Source organism: Stegostoma tigrinum, chromosome 30, assembly GCF_030684315.1.
Source record: "Stegostoma tigrinum isolate sSteTig4 chromosome 30, sSteTig4.hap1, whole genome shotgun sequence".
Lineage (NCBI taxonomy): Eukaryota > Metazoa > Chordata > Chondrichthyes > Orectolobiformes > Stegostomatidae > Stegostoma > Stegostoma tigrinum.
Genome location: NC_081383.1, coordinates 18,689,065 through 18,708,675, shown reverse-complemented (window position 1 = coordinate 18,708,675; position 19,611 = coordinate 18,689,065). Strand labels below are relative to the sequence as shown.

The 19,611-nt window shown below is 37.2% G+C and overlaps 1 protein-coding gene across 6 annotated transcripts in view; it reads right to left on the bottom strand.

The window, feature by feature from the left end:
• LOC125465753 (casein kinase I) overlaps positions 1-19,611 on the bottom strand; it is an 89,709-nt gene that overhangs the window by 27,504 nt on the left and 42,594 nt on the right. For all 6 annotated transcript variants that reach the window (XM_048559534.2, XM_048559533.2, XM_048559537.2 and 3 more), the window contains 4 exons: positions 18,394-18,825; positions 9,904-9,944; positions 4,762-4,831; positions 1,483-1,631 (listed from right to left, as the gene is read on the bottom strand). In XM_048559534.2, coding sequence (XP_048415491.1) covers positions 1,483-1,631; positions 4,762-4,831; positions 9,904-9,944; positions 18,394-18,577 — 444 coding nt within the window. In that variant the 5' untranslated portion in view covers positions 18,578-18,825. The remainder of the gene's footprint in view (positions 1-1,482; positions 1,632-4,761; positions 4,832-9,903; positions 9,945-18,393; positions 18,826-19,611) is intronic.

Here is a 19,611-nt window from a genome sequence, read left to right as displayed (position 1 = left end):
TAGAACTGCTTTAAAGTAGTACTTAAGATTAAAACCAAAATTTGTCTCTCCATACAATTTCTTTTCTCTACACTCCAATTCTCTATCAATCTTTGTATAACTCTCACACATTCTCCCTCATACTTAAATGTTTCATTTTAGATGGAGATGAAGGACATAACTCACTCCACTCTGCTCCAACGTGAGTCTAAAAGCACATTATACTGCACCAGTGTGACAACTCTTCACCTTAATTAATTTGTGATGTTGATAAGATTGACAATTGCTGGCTGTATTTGAGTTCATGTTCAATCATTCTAAAAGCTGTGCAAAACTACTTCACAATGGATCCTTGCACCAAATGAAGGAAAATTTCTTCATCATTCAGGGTTGAATTTGAATAAACGATGCACAAGCTGTAAGTCAAATGAAGAAACACTGCACTTTAAACAAATCTGCAACAGGGGGGTTGTGGGGATAGCAGGGCCTTAATGATAGTCTTGGAATGACTTGAGAAGTTCTACTTGATATTACTCCAAATCCATAAATTAAGTTACTCCTCTAAGTGAGACACAATGGCATTGTGATAATATCACAGGGCTAGTAATCCAGAAACTCAGGCTAACGTTCTGGGGCCATGTAGATGGTGATACCTGGATTCAATAAAAATCTGGAATGAAAAGCTACAGATCATTGCTGATTGTTGTAAAAACTCAAATGGATCACTAAATGTCCTTTAGTGAAGGAAACCTGCTGTCGTCATCTGTTTAACTCCAGATTCACAACATTGTGGCTGACCTCTTAACTGCCTGCTGTGATAAATTTTGGTTGAACCAGAGATGTCCACATCTTGTGGATAAGCAAAAACAAATTCTAAAATCTAAGGACCATTGTAAAACTTAGAATCTATCATCCTGGGAAAAAAAAAGCAAGTTATTTAGTAGTGAACAAGGGAATTTTCTAAAGGATATTCTTCTATTTTCTACAAGCAGAAAAATTAGTTTTGTTCCTTGAGGGTTATGGAATCTTCCACAACAGAGTTTTAGGATATCAGGATGAGGGAAGTGTCCTTGTATACTGTTCACCAAAATGATTGTGGCAAGTTACTGAAACTCAGTGACATATTTTCACTCCAAAGTTGTAGAAACTATTTTATATCACAGAAATAAAACCTAACATTAAGCAATTGGAAAGACATGACTGTGAAACCAAGATATCTCCCCATCAAACACAGCAGTCCAAGACGACAGCTCAATGCCTCCTTTCAAGGGTAATTAAGGATAGGCAATGAATGGTGGCTCTATCAGTGTCATTTAACCCAGTGGGGTAAATCAAAAATAAGTATGGATGATGTCACAGATGGCAGTTTAATTTACAGTTGTAATTGTTCACACATTTTATTTTTCAGCAAAATTTGCAACTGTCAATTGACATTTATTAGCTTCTACTTCTAAAAAATAGAAACTGGCAGACAACTACCACCATTTAATTAACCATACTTACCAACTGTATGGCTATCATTAGTACAGTTTTAATGGAAAACGTTCGATCACAAAGATCAAATAAATCCTCCAAGCTAGGTCCCAGCAATTCTAATACCATGGCATTGTACTTTCCACAAGGGCCAAAGTAGTAAACCTGAGGAATTCCCTCTAAAAAGAGTAAAGTATGTATTAATAAACAGCTCATGACAATTCCACTTCATAAAATGAAAATTTCAGTACACCGTAATAGGCAAAAAGAAACACCATGAAGATAACGTGCAATTTCTAGAATATAGTGAACAATTCATCCATCTGATGCAGAGACATCAAGACAGTAAGCTTTAACTTTTGGAAGCCTTTTTGATATTAATGTTTTTTCGATTTGGCTAAGCAAAAAGAACGTACGGTACGCTGAAGGCAAAGATGATATCTTTCAGTTTGAACCAAGACCAATTAGGATACGCGCCAGTCAAGAAAACAATGATGTAGCAGACTCAGGTTACTGCTGCACCCTGGCATGTTTTAAAACTGAGAATATAGGCGGAAATGTTCAAAATCAAGGGGGTATGATTTCTTTTATTAGGACAAATTATATGCTAATGTACTCGCATATTGGAAATAAAGGTATTTTTGTATAGACAAACAAAAGATGAATTTTTCAAAAAAAGTCAGGAACCTGGGAATTTGATTGTATTATAGAAAATGTTTTAGAAATCTGAAAACCTTCAAAAAAATTCACTATGCACTTTGATTAAAAACTGAAAGTTCAAATTATAAAACCAGCTTCCTAATCAAAATCTAGAGGACATACTGACCACTATAGTTCAATGGTTTAATTTGGATTTGTAATTTTTTAATCTTGTAAAAAGAGAATATTAAACTTCCACAGATATTTACATGTCTGAGAGGGGTTTTTTTTTTTGGCTAGATGTACAGATCCTGAAATCCATATACTCTAATCCATTTAGCATGTGATCAAGGGAGGCTCTAACATGGATTATGATATCTTTCATGGTTAATAGCTGCTTGATATTCACATCTGTAAGCTCACAAGAAAGACTTATAAACTTGTTCAGCCACATTCCAACAGCGACGAGTATATCTAATAGAAACAGAACATGGAGGATGCAATTTTTAAGCAAACAGAAATAATCAGCATGACTCATCTTTTCAGATGATTTGTTATGAAGTTGTGTCAATAGGCAATATTGAGATTATTATCCATCTGATTCAACTTATTTTACAAATTTCAATAATCCAATGTACCAGTTTTTCCAACAGAAAGCAATCAATTTTATACCAAGCAGATTCTATGAGCGGTTATCTAAATTTTTCACATTTACACACAACTCATCTGCCCACTCAGCTTGTTCATATCACGTTGAGGCATCTCGGCATCCTCCCTACAGTTCACCCTCCCATCCAGCTTTGTTTTCTGAAAATCTGGAGGTATTAAGACCATAAGAAAGTAGGAACAGGAGAAGGCTGTTTGGCCCCTCAAGCTTGGTTTACAATTCAATAGGTTCACGTCTGACCCAACATTCCTCACGTCCACTTTCCTGCCCTGTACCCAAAACACTAGTTGCCCTTACTAATTAAGGATTTACCATCACATACTTAAATGTACATAAGGACTCTATTCCCACAGCTGTCTGTGGCATGGAGTTGCAAACAAACACATAACTCTCAGAAGAAATTCCTCCTCCTCTCATCTTTAATTGGCACCCTTTTATTCTGACACTCTGCCCTCTCGTCCGAGACTCACTCATGAGGGAAGACCCTCTCAGCATTTACTCTATCAAGGTTAAGAATTCCATGAGCTTGAAATGAGATGATCTTTAATTCTTCGGAATTCCAATAGTTGAGTTAAATCGTTTGAACCTTTGCTCTTAAAACAACCCCTCCACACCAGGGATAATCCAAGTTAATCTCCCCTGAACTGCCTCCAATGAAATATCACTTCTCAGCTAAGCAGACCAAAACTGCTCTCAGTACTCCAGTTCCTGATATAACTCATTAACATACTCTTGTGAATATTGGAATTCAAGCACTGATCCCTTGTCACTGCCTTGTCCACTAACTAGGCGTCTTGCCCCAGAGTATTAGCCTGGAGCTCTGAATTACTACCCCCAGTGACATTACCACAATGCCACTGCTTCTCTGCTCCCATTTACTCGCAAAGATTATTTGCTAAATAGACAACTTCTATCAATCATATTGCTCATTGTCATTCCTGCCTGAATACATCTGTTGCTAAAAACCTCACACATAGCTTTGTTACCTCAAGCCTCAACAATTCCAAATGTGCTTGCTGTCCTACTTGATTTATGTAAAACTTTGCCACTTTCACAGTAACTTTCACCATGCCCATTTTGCCAATCACCTGTGTTTGCTGACCCATATTGCCTCCTGGGTCCTGTAGCATCTCTAGTTTAAAATTTGCATTCTGGTTTTCAAATGCATCCACAGCCTTGCTTTTTCTTAAAACTCTATAATCTTTATAATTTTGGCTTCCTGCACAACCTTGATTTTCATTGTAAGAAGCAATCCTAACAACATGATTTGCAAACAAAAACTCTAACCATGAAACAACTTGCATAGAAATACCATCTTCAATGCAGGATACACTGAAATATTGAAAATAAAATAAACACCAAAACCAAAGAAAAAGAATTAAAAGGAAATAATTACTAATTAAAATCATAATCCTACTACATAGGGAGCTCCACAGTCTTCCAGTGTATGGATCCAAAAGGAAATAAAAAAATTAAAAATAGCAATCCAAAAATGATGTCATCCAAAACATATTTTAGTTTTTGAAAAAAAGTCTGAATGCAGCTGTTACAAAGGATCCAACAAGTTAAGATTTATTTTATTGTAATGTTCACGAAAACTTGAAAAAGAGATTTATTTTCACATTAATATTGTTGGGGAAGATTGGTTTAAAAACATATTGAAGAGAAATAACAATAAAACTGAGTTGCCTGGAAACAGAAGGCATAGAAATGATAAAAGATGGACATGTATGAGTCTGAAATGTACAGAGAAGGAACAGGATTTAAAGAATTGGAGTCAAACAATCAAAAGCCTTGAAGCTGACTAGGAAATTTCAAGTAGCAAAAGATTCGGGGCCATTAGTTCTAGTTCTCAGAGAACTCTTAGATGCAATGCTTAAAATCAACTTTTTTAAAGCAGAAATATTCAAGATATTGATTTTCCAGCTTATCATACAAAAGACAGCATTTACAAACAACCACCTCATGAATTGTGAAACAAATTAAACACCGTCAGTTCTTACCTGCATTTCCCAGCTGTTTGTAGAATCTGTACTCCAAATGAAGTTGTGGGGCCCTGGATTTTATAGGTTCCTAGGGTGCATACAAAATTACTATTTTTAGAATTTGTTGAATGATTTGTGAACACACTAAAGTTTGAATTTCTCTAACTGGTTAAAATTTGACATTAAGCCAAATATGGTCAGTGGTGAATTGTTATGGAGCCAGGGCATATCTTTATTTTAAATAACAAGGTGTAGAGCTGGATGAACACGACGGCCCAAGCAGCATCAGAGGAGCAGGAAAGCTAATGTTTTGGGTCGAGACCCTTCTTCAGAATTTTCTGAAGAGGGGTCCAGACCCAAAACATCAGCTTTCCTGCTCCTCTGACACTGCTTGTACTGCCGTGTTCATCCAGCTCTACACCTTGTTATCTCAAATTCTACTATCTGTAGCACATTTTTATTTTACCACTTCCATCAAAATAGAAACTAGATTTCCAAAATTCAAACAAATGCCAGAAATTATTAGTCTATGGCAGGAGGCAAAACTAATTAAACTAACAATAAGGGTCCTATGATTTTTGCTGGAAGGACCAATTTTTTTTGCACTCCTTCATTAGTAGTAAAAGAACCTGTTAATTAGCAGAATATGCAGTATGTCCCACCAGTATTCGATAAATCAGCAGTGATGTAATAGACCAAACTTCAGGTGGTTATGAACTGAAGTGGCTAAGGAACATACCAATAGTTTCGACTGTAGGACTGAACTCAGAATTTAGCAGTATATCAATCATTCGCATACATCACTGCATTATGAAGGCCCTTTTAAAGTATTCATTTAAAATTTTTATTTCTCAAACCATTTTCAAAACAAAATTATGATTGCTACATTATTTCATCTATACAAACTGGTCTGACAGTAGGGTATTTTCATGGTTCAAAAAGAATGCAGTGCACGTATTATATGACCACAAGTGACCAAAACTACAATTAGAGAGATTATTGCCATTTCTGGACTAGCACATCCTGGATTAACAATGTCAAAAGTATAGCTTTAGCTTGTGACAATTCATTAATTATCTTGTGCAAAACACCTTTTCCCAAAGTTTCAGATTTGGAGCAAGTACTGGACTATAATGTGATTTGCATTTAGAAGCAATTAGCTGGACAAAATGTTAAAAATCTGCTATTTTGAATCCAGTACAGACATCACAATAAAATTGCTTCACATTGAATTAACAGGAATTTTCCCTCACCAAAATTTAAACTACTAAATGATGTACAATAATTTTATATTATAGCTGCATTGAACAGAAGTGTATATATTGACCACTAGGAGGCATTCAGCAGCTGACTAAGCATCATCTACGAGCTCTCTGATGAAGGGTCTAGGCCCGAAACGTCAGCTTTTGTGCTCCTGAGATGCTGCTTGGCCTGCTGTGTTCATCCAGCCTCACATTTTATTATCTAAGCATCATCTACCCTCTGTTTCCTCTCCGTTAGAAGTGAGTTGAGATGTAAAGTAGGTGAGGTAAAGGCCAAGCATGCACATCTGTAGTCTGTTCAAGTGCTACACCATTCTGCTGCTGAGTATTTCCTAAGTTGAAATGTATAATTAATCTACATTATAAATAACTATTCAATATGAAGCCTTTGTTTTAATGGCATAGAACACAGAACATTACAGCACAGCACAGGCCCGTCGGCCCTCGATGTTGTGCTGACCTGTCATACCAATCTGAAGCGCATCTAACCTACACTATCCCATGTACGTCCATATGCTTGTACAATGATGACTTAAATGTACTTAAAGTTGGCGAATCTACTACTGTTGCAGGCAAAGTGTTCCATTCCCTTACTACTCTCTGAGTAAAGAAACTACCTCTGACATCTGTCCTATATCCTTCACCCCTCAATTTAAAGCTATGCCCCCTCATGCTCGCCGTCACCATTAAACAATAATATTCATACTGTGAAATATATTTACAGGCAAATAACTTTGAACTGCCTAGTAGTAGAAAATAAGTAACTCTGGATTTTCAAAGTTATAGAGGGTTTCAAGAACCAAATGATAACAATCCTTAAAGAATTGATTTTTGACAGTAATGGCATAAAAAGGGGAGATGGAAGAGAGAGTTCCTTCACATTAAGCTCCCTTATCAAGTCAGTCTCAGTGCACAAGACTAAATCCAAAATTGCTGGTTCAGTAGTAGGCTCAGAACAAAAGATCAGAACAACTTTTTCTGATCTACATTAATGCCTAGGCTTTGGCATATGGGGTACAACTTCAAGATTTGCAGAATGGTTAAAAAAACCTTAGACTTCTAGACAATGGATTATAAACTGGAGCACTGGACAGTCATTTGCAGATGCAATGTAGTGAAAAGTGCAAAACGGCACATTTTTGCAGGAAAAACATGGGAAAGAAAGAACATGAAGGAATTAAAACAGAGTAAAACAAAAGGTGTAAAGAGATGTGTACATATATTCAAATCATTGAATGTGGCTAGAAAGTTGAAAAGTAGTTAAAAAGCTAATTAAATCTTGGGTTTTACAAACAGAGGCAGACTGTACAAAAAGCAAATAGCAAAATAACACTGAATTGGCTGAAATGGCATTTTATGGCAAATGTTGAGCACCCTACATCAGGGAGGAATAAAACACAAGATGGAATAGTAGGAGGTCATTCAACACCATAAGCCTGCTCCAACTTTCAACATGATCATGGCTGATCACCAAACTCAATACCTTAATTTCCCACCCCCGCCATTCCTCTTGATCCCTTTGGCCTGAAGAGTTACATCTACCTTCTTCAGGAAAACACAATGTTTTGGCCTCAACTACTTTGTGGTAGTGAACTGCAGGCTCACCAGTCTCTAGGTTGAGAAATTGTTCCTCATCCTAGTCCTAAAAGATTGACCCCACATCCTTAAAATATGCCTCCTGACTCTGGACTCTTCCAGCAGAGAGCATCTTTCTACATTTAACGTGCCTTGTTAGAAATCTAAAATTTTGTGTAAATCCCCCCCCCCCATTCTTCTAAACTCCTGCAAACACAATCCTAACTGACTCAATCTCTCTTCTATACCTGTCCTGCCACACCAGGAATCCATTTGGCAAACCAGTATTGCACTCCCTTTTGAGCAAGAACATCCTTCTTAAGATTTAAAAAAACCAAAACTGTTCAATATTCCAGCCTCACCAATACCCTCTATAACCGCAGCAAATACCTTTGTTTCTATATTTAAATCCTCTCACTATGAAGGCCAGCATAATGTTTGCTTCTTTACCACTTGCTTCTTGCATACTTACTCCCAGCAACTGGTGCACAAGGACAACCAAATCTCATTGAACATTCCTCTCTCAAAGTCATTCAAATAGTATTCTACCTTCCTATTTTTACTACCAAAGTGGATAACCTTATTTATTCACAACATACTGCATCTTACAAGTATTTGACCACACTCAGTCAGCCTGTCCAAATCATACTGCAACCTCTGCGCATCCTCCCCACGGCTCAACCTGCTACGTAGCTTTGCGTCATCTGTAAAGCTGGAGATTTTACACTTGGTTTCTTCACCTAAATCATATTAACATATATTGTGAATAGTTGGGATCCTTGTACAGATCCCTGCAGTACCCCATTAATCACTATTCTTTGTTTCTAGTCTGCTAATTAATTTTCTACACACTATCCCCAATCCTATGCACTTGAAATCTTACAAATTAATTGCTTATATAAAGTCTAAAAGTCCAAATAAAGCACATCACTAATTCCCCAAATCAACTCTTCTAGTTACATTCTTAAGAATTCCAGTAGATTTGTTCAGCGCAATTTCCCTTTCATAAATCTATCCTGGCTGTGTCTGATTGCATCACTTTTTTCTAAATGTTCTGCTATGGATGCTATAAAGTCCTTGACAACAGACTCTAGCATCTTTCTCACAGCCGACAGAGACACGGGTCTATAATTTCCAGTTTACTCTGAACCTCCCTTCTTAAAGGGAGAGGTTACATTAGCCACCCTTCAATCTGCAGGGACTGCTCCAGGGTCTAAAGAAGCTCGGAAGATGACCTCCATGCATCTACTATTTCTAGGTGCACTTCCTTCTGAGATGTAAATTATCAGGCCCTGAGGATTTATCAGCCTTCAATCCCAATTTCTGATATCATTTCTCTGCTAATACACATCTGATTCAGTTTCTCCCTCTGACTAAATGTTATCCTCCCCATTATTTATGGTAAGTTATTCATGTTTTTGTTTGTGAAGGCAGAAGTGGAGCATGAATTTAGCCATCAGCCATTTTTGTCTTCCTATTATAAACTCTCCTGTTTCTTAGCTTTTAAAATTTAGTTCTCACTTTTTTCTCTTTATATATCTAATAGAAACTTCTGCAGTCAGTACTTATGTTAAGCTTATTCATACTCATTCTTCCGCTTTTTAAATAAATCCCTTGTGTCCTTCCTTGCTGATTTACAAAAAATGTATCCAATCCCCAGTTCTACTGTTCTTTTGCCAATTTCTGTGTCTCTTCTTTGCAACTGATACTAGCTTCCCTCTTAAACTATGGTTTGGCCACTGTTGTCTTTGCATTCTTGTCCCAAACAGGAATAAATAATTTTTGTAGCTCATTCATTTACTCCTGGAATGTTTGCCACTACCCATCCACGGTCATTCCTTTCAGTAAGTTACTTGTGGTAGTGGAAATACATATGGTCAATTCATGCTATTAATCTGTAGCAACCAGAGAGTGTTAGAAATAATGGCTTAGTATACATTACACACTGGGATAGTTTTCTATTCTACTTGTTAGCATGATGTGGGAATTGGTGGCGAGGACAATTACTAATTGCCCAGGAGGTGGTGGTGCTGAACTGCCCTCTTGAATTGCGGTCCTTGAGATAAAAGGCATATCTACAATGCTATTAGGAAGGGAATTTCTATTTTTGAATCCTTTCCGATCAAACATTTGGTATTGCTTTCAGTAAGTGTGTTTTTTTAAAAATTAGCTTTCAAATTCCAGGTGTTTTGTTTAAATCAAACTAACATTCACTTCTGAAGTCTTTGGATGTGGGATTTAGTATGGTGATTGTATTTAATGTACAATAAAGATAGCTATATTTGTATTACACCTGGGTACCTATGGAAAATAAACAACTTACCAGTTTGATGGCCACATATTCATTTGTGTATAAATTCTTTCCTAAATTAAGAAAACAAAAAAGACAAAGTTAAAAAAGGGAAACACTTAATCAGTAATGGATTATTGCTAATTTAGATATGTAAATTCCTTTATAATAATTCTTTATTTTTAAGAAAAGGTATAGATGTCATTCTGTAATATTAACAACATTCAGGGATTCTGGTTAGGTGGAACTGTTTCCTTTACTGTACCACAACCAAAATCAACTAAATCAGAAGGTTGAAGAATTCTAAGCACAAATTACTTTTGGCTAAATTAAGTTTCACAATTGCTTGCACCAGTCTAAAAAAATTGCCCAAAAGTTACGCTCATATCTAATTTATCGCCACTGAATTTCCAGTAACTGAGTCTGAAACCGGCACATCAAGGAGACTCCAAATTTTGAATTTTGTTTTAGGGGAAAAAAAGGCACAAAAATAAGAATAAATGTGTCTTGAAAACTTTTAATGTACGATCTGAACTTTACAGGGGTAATCACAATCCAACTGTCAACTTTCAAAGTCTTTGTTCTGTAAAGCTAAAAGTTACTTTTGTCACAATCACATGCAGTTAAAGCTCAAATCGACATATTTCTGGCATAGAACTATACAACTGACATACTGTTAGATGATAATCCATTAGAATTCAAACGGTCATAAACACTCAATTCTTAACCTTTATTATGTTCACCTAAAAATGCAATGCTTTGGTGAGTTAAGTGCATCTTAACTTTTTAAATGCCACGTCAAGTCAGAATTACTTATGAGTGATACCTCAGATGCCGAGAAATCCTTGGAATCAAGTTCATAATTCCATAAGAAGTAAATACATATTTTTAAATAATGAAATATTTCTTAATGTTTGTATTGCTATACAATTTATTTCTTAATCCTGTGTGTATGGGCTAGACCTCCCATTTCAATTGCTGTGGAATTAATAAAACAAGTGATAAAATTCACTTGTACCTCCACAGCATGACAGGGCCTTACTGGCTGCTGCTCATTTGCTGACTTTGTTCCTTAATATAATACTGCCAGGCTGTTTGATATTATTATTGTGAGACCCCTGAAGGGCCTTTAGGTGATAACAGAATGAAATTCATGTCAGCAGCAATGAACCTACATAAAGCTTGTCAGATCTCTGTGGACAGCATGCTTTAATATTGGTAGTGAGCACCACCACTTTGCCACGGACAGCAAATTCTGAGCTAGAACATTTTAATTTATTAAGCACCTAACTTAACTATTATATGCCAGTGTAACTAACTAATGCTTTGAAAGACTGTACTAAGCTATTTTCAGTTATTTAAAGCCAGGTTAGACTCAAGTGGTGAACCAGGGTGATTATAATATTTATTTTGTGATAAAATCCAGCTTCACCCATATTGATACAAATGCATTATATTACCACAAATTATGAGTTTTGAAATTAAAATATATGTTATCAAACACTACTTAAGTGTACTGGCTCACGGTGAAACTTAGCCTTGGCAGAATGCAAATGAAATTTCTCAAAGATCTGATAAGGAAACAAACTTTCCTAAACAAGCAAAACTTGGAAGTGTAACCTGTGCTGAGATCACAATTGTAGCTAGAACAAACACTGGTGTGTAGAAGAATAAATACTAGTAATAATTCCAGTGTTGTGGAACATTAGCTTGGTCTTCTTCCAAAAACAAACCATGAGGGCAGAACTGTTCAGTGTCATGGTCAACATTTACTGAAGCCAAAAATTGTCAATACCCCTTTTCTGAAACTACAAGTGACAGTATTTTCGGACTACTTTTAAAAAGCACTTTACAAGCTAGTAAAAAGTGTTATCTTTCCTTTATTCATCAGTCAATAAATGTAATTCTGAAAATTATATCTAGCCTATGATATATTACAGCTGCAGCGTGTTTGAAGTCCTTACCTTCCTATTTGAAAAAGAATTAGTTATTGCTAGATGTGAGAGAGTGTGAAGGATAATTCTAAGATTAATTCTGCAATTAGAAGGGGACAAAAGAACGAAGGAAGACTAAATATATACAAAAAGAGTAGCAATTTTATTGGAGATTTGTAATAAGACTTTGTTGAATGAAGAATCAGATAAACATTTAATAACCAGGTTCTCAATTTTAAAGTTAAGAATGACAGGCAAGTCTCAAGACTCAAAATTTGAGGTAATAAAAATCATGGTCAGTGAAGAGTTATCACATCTGCAAATGAAATTAAACAGATATTCTTAAGAGAAGACAAATTGCTTGAAGCATACCAGCATCTCTCAAACTAATGACAGGTTTAAACTTGGGAGGAACTGCTACATAGTTCAAAGATTAAAGCAAGAAAGAACACAGCCCACATCTTATATAGACCAAGGCATACTGAACAGAACTTCCTCCACACGGTAATTTTACTACAAGCAAGGACTTCTGCATTCAGGATTTAAGGTGAAATTACTGAGTTGGAATTGCAGTCAATTTCCATAAACTGCCACAACCCCTCTATTTACCATATGGTCAAGTATGACATGCCTCATCTTGAATTAGTCCATCCAAACACCATGTGGCCAGCCTCTTTGCAAGCATGATTCCCTTTACCTGTGGGATTGGATCATAAGTGGGAATGTTTTCTGCTCAAGCTGCCTTGAGCATCTAACACAACTTCTCCAATGCTGTCATAGCAGCCATTCTAATCCTCCTTGCTGGTAGAGAGGATACCTGCTGACCGAATTACATAAAATTTTTTCTTTATCCTTCAGAATATTTAGTTAACTCAAATGGTGGCATCTCTCGGCTCCACAGTGATATCAACTTATGTCACAGCCTGGTGCTTCACTGGCAATATCAGCTTCACTTGCTTTGATTGTAAATACCTTACTTTCCCACAGGTTTAGCAATACTTGCAGGCTTTGATAATCCCTTTGCTGGAAAATCTCGAAGTCAAAATGATGGCCTACTCAAAACTCTGATATTAAGGTCTACTGTAGCTTAATTTCTGTCCGACTGGTTTGTACAGTCATACGACAGGTGCGCACAACACATTCAGCTAAACTGGGGTTACTATACTTAATCTTCAATCTATCAACAGTATGATATTTGGCTGGTGAGTATGGGCTGACAATTTCAACTCCATTGGAACTGCTGATAATCCAAATTTGTCTAATTTCACTTATTCTTTTATTTTACTGTTGTTTATTGCATTTACATTTGCAAGAATTATAAACATCTTTTCATCTTATACAACATCTCAGTTTTCTATATTAAAAATAAGATGATGCATAAAAGAAAAAAAAATGAAAACTGTACACTTCAAAGAGAAATGTTTGCCAGGATCTTGTTCTTACTGGGTGGAATTCAAAGCATTATCCGTACATTAAAAAAAGGTCTTGTTTTAGCTCTGGAAATATCAGTTGTTGTCTCCAAATGGTGCAGAAGTAAAGCAAACATCTTCCATGAACAAAGCTCCTATGTTTAGTGAAGTGAAAATGTTAGCACCTTTAATTTTTAATCTTGTAATGGTAGTGTAGTTTGGGTAAATTTCATTATTGTTTTCAATACTTTTGCACTTTTGCAAAAACTGAGTTATGTTTTTAGAAATTGATTTGTTTCACCTCCTATAACTCAAAAGGCCCCAAGCAAAGGTGAAGAATATACCACCACTTGAAAGAAAATTCAATAAATCTTTAAATTTTCAACATTTGTTCCAAAGTTATTTCACTTCTGACCATGGTTTAATCCTAGAAATAATTCTAATTTAATTCTGTCTTTACTGGCAATTCTAAATTTTTACCGTCAGTCAGTTTTGGAATTCTACCTCTAAAGAGGAGGACAGCAAAGGATAGATGAATAAACTGATCACAGCACCATGACGAAGGTTTGGGAAAACAGGGACAGCAGAAAGGAATGTGGCAACAGAAGACATTCCATCCAGCAGATTGGCATAGTTCTATGCAGCCATTACCAAGAATTCTGTTCTGCCTGCGTGGCACCATAGGTTCTAGATATCTCACTGATAAAGATCTGAAGCAGACAAGGGAAGAATTAGAAGCTTAATAAGAACGAACCAAGAAGGATTATTATGTCTGGATTATTATTTCAACAGATTCATAAGTCAACATGTGGCTAAAAAGGAGTGGTGTAGCACACCAGACACAGTTTTGGAACAGAAAGGGAAAGGGACTGTACTATTGAGATGGACTCTATTTGAATAATTCTGGCCAGAATAGAAAGGATAAGCAGGGTATAATTACAAAGGTTTAAATAAATAAAGTTAGGCAAGTCGTGGAACATGCGAACAACAAAAGCAGTGGGATTACTGTTCAAACACAAAAATAAGTTTGAAATAATCCTTCAGATGTTGCAGGCAACAGGCAAGCTAAAATAATAGAAACTAAATTAAATCTCGGAGCACAGTAGGAGTACAGCAGTTTAGAAAAGTTTGAAGGTGCAAGTTCAAGTTGAAGAATATAGCATAATAGTTGATACTGAGAAATTCTCAGATGCTCAATACTGCATACGCAATATACTAGGTTTAAAGATCTACAGGAAAGATAGAGAAAATGGTAGAACGGTTGGAGCAGCCAGTGACTAAAAACAAACATCACAAAACGTCAGGTGAGCAGGCAGCAAAAACTTTAAATATTAATTAAAATATATGAATTTAAGACATTTTCTTAATAGTAGCTATGAAGTTGCAGATTGTATAAAGCCAAGATCAAACTAGCAGGCGGTAAAGTTCTCATTAAAACCATCTTTAACTTCATATTGACTGGGTTAAGTGGTCTGACATGTCAGAGTGAGAAAGGAGTGACTTGTATGCCTGGGATGCGCAGCAATACATCCTGGAAGCCACAGGATGGTATTCTGACTGCTGTAAGTCTCAGATTCTGTAACAGTAGCATTCAGCTGAATAGCAAACTAGCTAATAGCAATCACAATATAATAACCATAATGTAATAGCCAAAATGCTAGAATTAGCCAGGTGTTGATTTCTGACATAAGATGGAGACAGCTCCCAGTAACCAGACAAACTTATTTGTGAGTAAAGTAATAGGATAATGGGAAGGATTTAAAAAAAGAAGTTACTGAACAGAGAACAAGGGGATAAACATCTGACATTTTTGACTATTCGAGCTGTCTAGACAGAAGACAGCCAAACTGAAGCATTAAAAAATGTAAAAGTAGCAAGATCCTAAAGAAGGGAACTATACAAGCAACAGCAAAAGGTGACAAGCAGTGTCCCCATATGTACGTGTCCAAAGTTTCCCATCACTTCAAAGTCATTTGTGGTCAGGCAATTGCTAAAACCTATAATTAAGGATAGTGTGTCTGAAAATCAATTAAATTCAGCTCTGACAGACAGTACAAGCCTGGCCACAGAAACCTATTTGGATACAGTGAAGGTGGCCAGAAGTGAACGCGGAAATATCTATGCATGGCTTTGGCAAGGTAAATAATTGACCTGTTTGGCAGTGAGGAGCAGGAGAGTTGGGACACTGGGCTGGTACACTGACAGGCAAAACATGAACAGTGGTGATAATATAAAGTTCATTCTTAAGGCTTCAACTATACAACATGGATAGAAAACCACTTATCCAAATTTGCCAATGAGACAGATAATAGGTAGTACTATTATAAAATAACAGATGGAAGCATAATCTATCAATACCGTTGTAATTTTATGTGAATGGACAAAAATGTAGCAAACTGACTCCACTGGAAATAAAAACCCGTGTAAAAATGGGCAAAGCAGTCAGTAGACTTGGGAGAAATTGTTTTCAAATATGTGAATTTAAACATGTTTTAGATACCTAACCAAAATACTTAAATGATTGTTTTGCAGTAGAGAACTGGGGTATTGCTGAAAAATAAGTTTTTCTCAATCATTCGCAAAAGTACCAATTCAAGGAGAAAGCCAACAGTCATACTGTACAAGGTGTATACTGATTGGTTGGTGGGTGGAACTCTGATAGAGGCATTGCTATGGAGAATGCACAAATTAAATGCCTGACAGTCAACTGTCAGGCTGCTTAAATGTTAAACAAGGGAGGTTGACAGGTCAATGATAACAAGGTGTAGAGCTGAATGAATACAGCAGGCCAAGCAGCAGAGGAGCAGGAAAGCCGACGTTTCGGGCCTAGACTCTTCTTCAGAAACAGATCAACATCCTGATCAAACACTGAGAAACGAACCAGCAAATGGCTGTTACCCATTCTGAAGAGTCAAAACAGATGTGATATATTTAGATACTATTTCTGTCCTTTCTTCAGAGTGTTATGCCACCTCGTTTTCCTTTTTATCTATTCATCCTAAATGCTGAAGAATATCCTTTAATATCAGTTCTCAATCTGGTCGTCCTGTAGCCATGTGTCCGTAATGACATTTCTTAATATTTATATCCATTTTAGATTCAAACCAAACTTTTGTGAATATCACATGTATTCAGACTGACTGCCGATAATTGCTTTTTAAATATCCTTTATTGAGCCTATTGATGCATGTCTACCCTTCAACCATCTTCTATTTTTGATTTTTATCTATTTCATTTTACCAGTTGAACTCCCCCTCCTCCTAAACTGCAGTGCCCCCTTGGGTTTCCATCACCCTGCAAACCTAGTTTAAAGCTGTTGAACACAGTGAGGATGTTAGTCCCAATGCTGCTAAGCAGCAGCCTGTTCTTGCACTGGACTCAACTGCTCAATGCAGGAGCTCCTAGCTGCCTGGTTCTCTTCGACTAATGTGGCAGTCATCCATTCCCTTTCTGCCTCCAGGTACCTAGCCTATAGTTCTGTGGGAAAGGGAGTGCCTACATTTTTACCCATTCTGTAAGTTTCAAAAGATGGAACATTTTCCACTCATTTGGATTGGTGCACATCTAGCAACATTCAAGAACCTGGACATTATCGTGGAAGAAGCATCTTGAATATCACTTTCTTCACAACTGACTCACTGCAGCAGTAGTGTATGCCATCTATTAGACGTCCTATAGTGACTAACACACAAAGTCTCCTTCGACAGTACGTTCCATATTCACAACTTCCATCACCTAGGAAGACAGCAGACGCCTGTGAGCACCACCACTTGCAAATTCCTTTTCAAGTCACATATCATCCTGAAACCACTCAAGTGGAGTAAAAATCCAGGAACTCCCTCCCCTACAAAACTACAGGCATTCCTATTCCTCAAAAGACTGCAATGTTACAAGAAAGTAGCTCACCATCCTCTTCATCCAGGCAACTAGTGATGAGCACCAAATGCTGACCTCTCTTTCCTCTAAACTACGGCGAGCGGAGTTGCAACTTGTTTAGCCTTTGCTGGTAAGACAATTCCTTCCATATAAGGGATCATCACAGCAAACCTTACCTTCTCTGAAGTGCCTCCAATATAACGATATCTTTCTTTCAATAAAGGGGACCAAAACTGCTCGCAGTTCGCCAGATGTAGTCTAATCAGCACCTTGTACAGTTGCAGTAAGACATTGCTACTCTTGTACTCTAATCCCCTTGAGATAATCACCAAGATTCCATTAGCCTTCTTGGTTACCTACTTCACCTATTTGCTAGCCTAATTCATTAACTCAAGCACGTTCAAACAACACTTCCAATACTCATTAAATTGTAATCCATATTTAGAGATTTGAGGGCCTTTTAAAAAAAAATGCAGCATTTTTTGGGCTGGGCCCAGGTACCCAACAGTAGAGGTAGTGGTGGTCCAGCAGATTAAGAGATGGCCTTTGTGGCTTTGTTTTTCTGGCAGCAAGAACTCATGGAAGTGGTGGTGTTGGGCAGGGGAAGTGACTGCAGTTGGGATCATTTCTTTTATTTCTGCTTCTGTTTTTACTCCTGTCTTTTGTATAGGAAGATGGTGCCAGAGAATGGCTTTTTACTGTACGAGTACGTCACAAGAAAATCAAAATCCAAAATCTACACAAAACTAAAGGCAAATGAGAATATGTACACTAGGCTAAGTAGAGTAGAACATAGAAGGATAAAGATTCAGGATGTACAAGTTTAACTTTAGTAACCAGGCTAAGTACCAGTTTTTTGGATGACTTTGAAATTCATCAACGGGGTGAACATCGCTGGTGAGGTTGCCATTTATTGCCTACCTGCAAGCCCCTGATTGGAAAGGCTTGCTAGGCCTTTCAAAAGGGCAGTTAAAGAGTCAACAGCATGTCTGTTAGTCGAGAGTCACACATCAGCCAGACCAGGGAAGTACTTCCTTGAAGGACACTAGTGATCTTGTTTTTACTGTTTCTCTGACAATCATTGGTTAACATTAGACCTGTCATTCCAATCTGCCATGGTGAATTTTGAAGTCAGGCTCACAAAGCTTTACCTGGGTCTCTGGATTACTCGGTGACAAAGCTGTCGCTGGACATTCTATTTATGAGACACACATTCTGTTTTTAACAGTCAAACATACAAATCAAACTCAACTGTTCATGGAAATAAAATAAAGGAAGAAATCGGCAATTTTGATGTCTCTTACCTAGACGAAGCTCTCCAAAATTCCCACATCCAATTTTCTTCCCCACCCGGAAGTTGGGACCCACCATTAAAACTCCAGAACTGGTCCCTGTACTCCGGCCACAGTTGGTTCCACGCCCGCCAGATTTTGACATTCTTCTCGTTTCTTCCGTATCACCCCTCCCCCCACTCTTATCAAAATCCATAAGTTTGTGGTAGCCTGGCTTCTCCACGGTTACTTTGCCATGCAAACCAACAATGCCAGAACTTGGAATTTTAGAATATCATCACGTTTTCAAAGATGGGCTAATACAAGTTTAGCACCACCAAAGGTCTCGACAAATCTTCCATTTTAGTCTTCTTTTGTACATTTTTTGAGAGACAGCACATCCTTATGGGCAAGTTATAGAGATAGAACAGCTGAATTCCTTCACGTTCCTTCTTTGGTGTAGCCCTACAAAACAAAATAAATCAATGAGCATATTTTACGATGATAAAAATTCTCAATATTAGTGAATAGGAGAACTAAACATTCTTTGTTATGCAGGATAACTGTAGCAGTTTGCAATAATTGAAGGAAGAAATCAACTTGATCAATGTTGACATATGCAAAATACCATGGGTGCAATAAATCCGAAACAGAAACAGGAAACACTGGAAATATTCAGCAGGTCAGGGTACATCTAACGAGGGGAGAAAACAGTTAAAGTTTCCAAGTTATCACCCAAAAGCTCAAATCAAGGCTGAATTTGTAATTTCAGATCATGTAAATCTTAGAGTTGCATTTTTCAATTTTGCAAATGTTTGCAGTTTAAACTCTAAGCATCACAGATTGCATTTTTCACAATTCAACCGAGCTTTGCTATGAAAAAGGAGAAAAAGTTTGCTCTAAGATCACCACCAATTCCTCCATTTGGTAACTAGCTACCAAAGATACAGGGAACTAACAAACCAAACCTTGCTTTACCTATTTTCCTTGTGGAAAACATATTGCAGATGTTGTTGGAGATTGCAACTGTAGATGCTGGAAGTCAGAGTCAATGCTGTGTGAAGCTGGGGGAAACACAGCGGTCAAAAAAATCAGAGGAGCAGGTCGGGATCCTTCATTAGGTCCTAATGAAGGGTCCTGGCCTGAAATGTCCACTTTGCTGCTCCCTTGATGCTGCCTGACCTGCTGTGTTTCTTGCAAACGTTGCTGGATGCCTTCTTACTTGGTACAATCAGACTGCAGATGGAATCA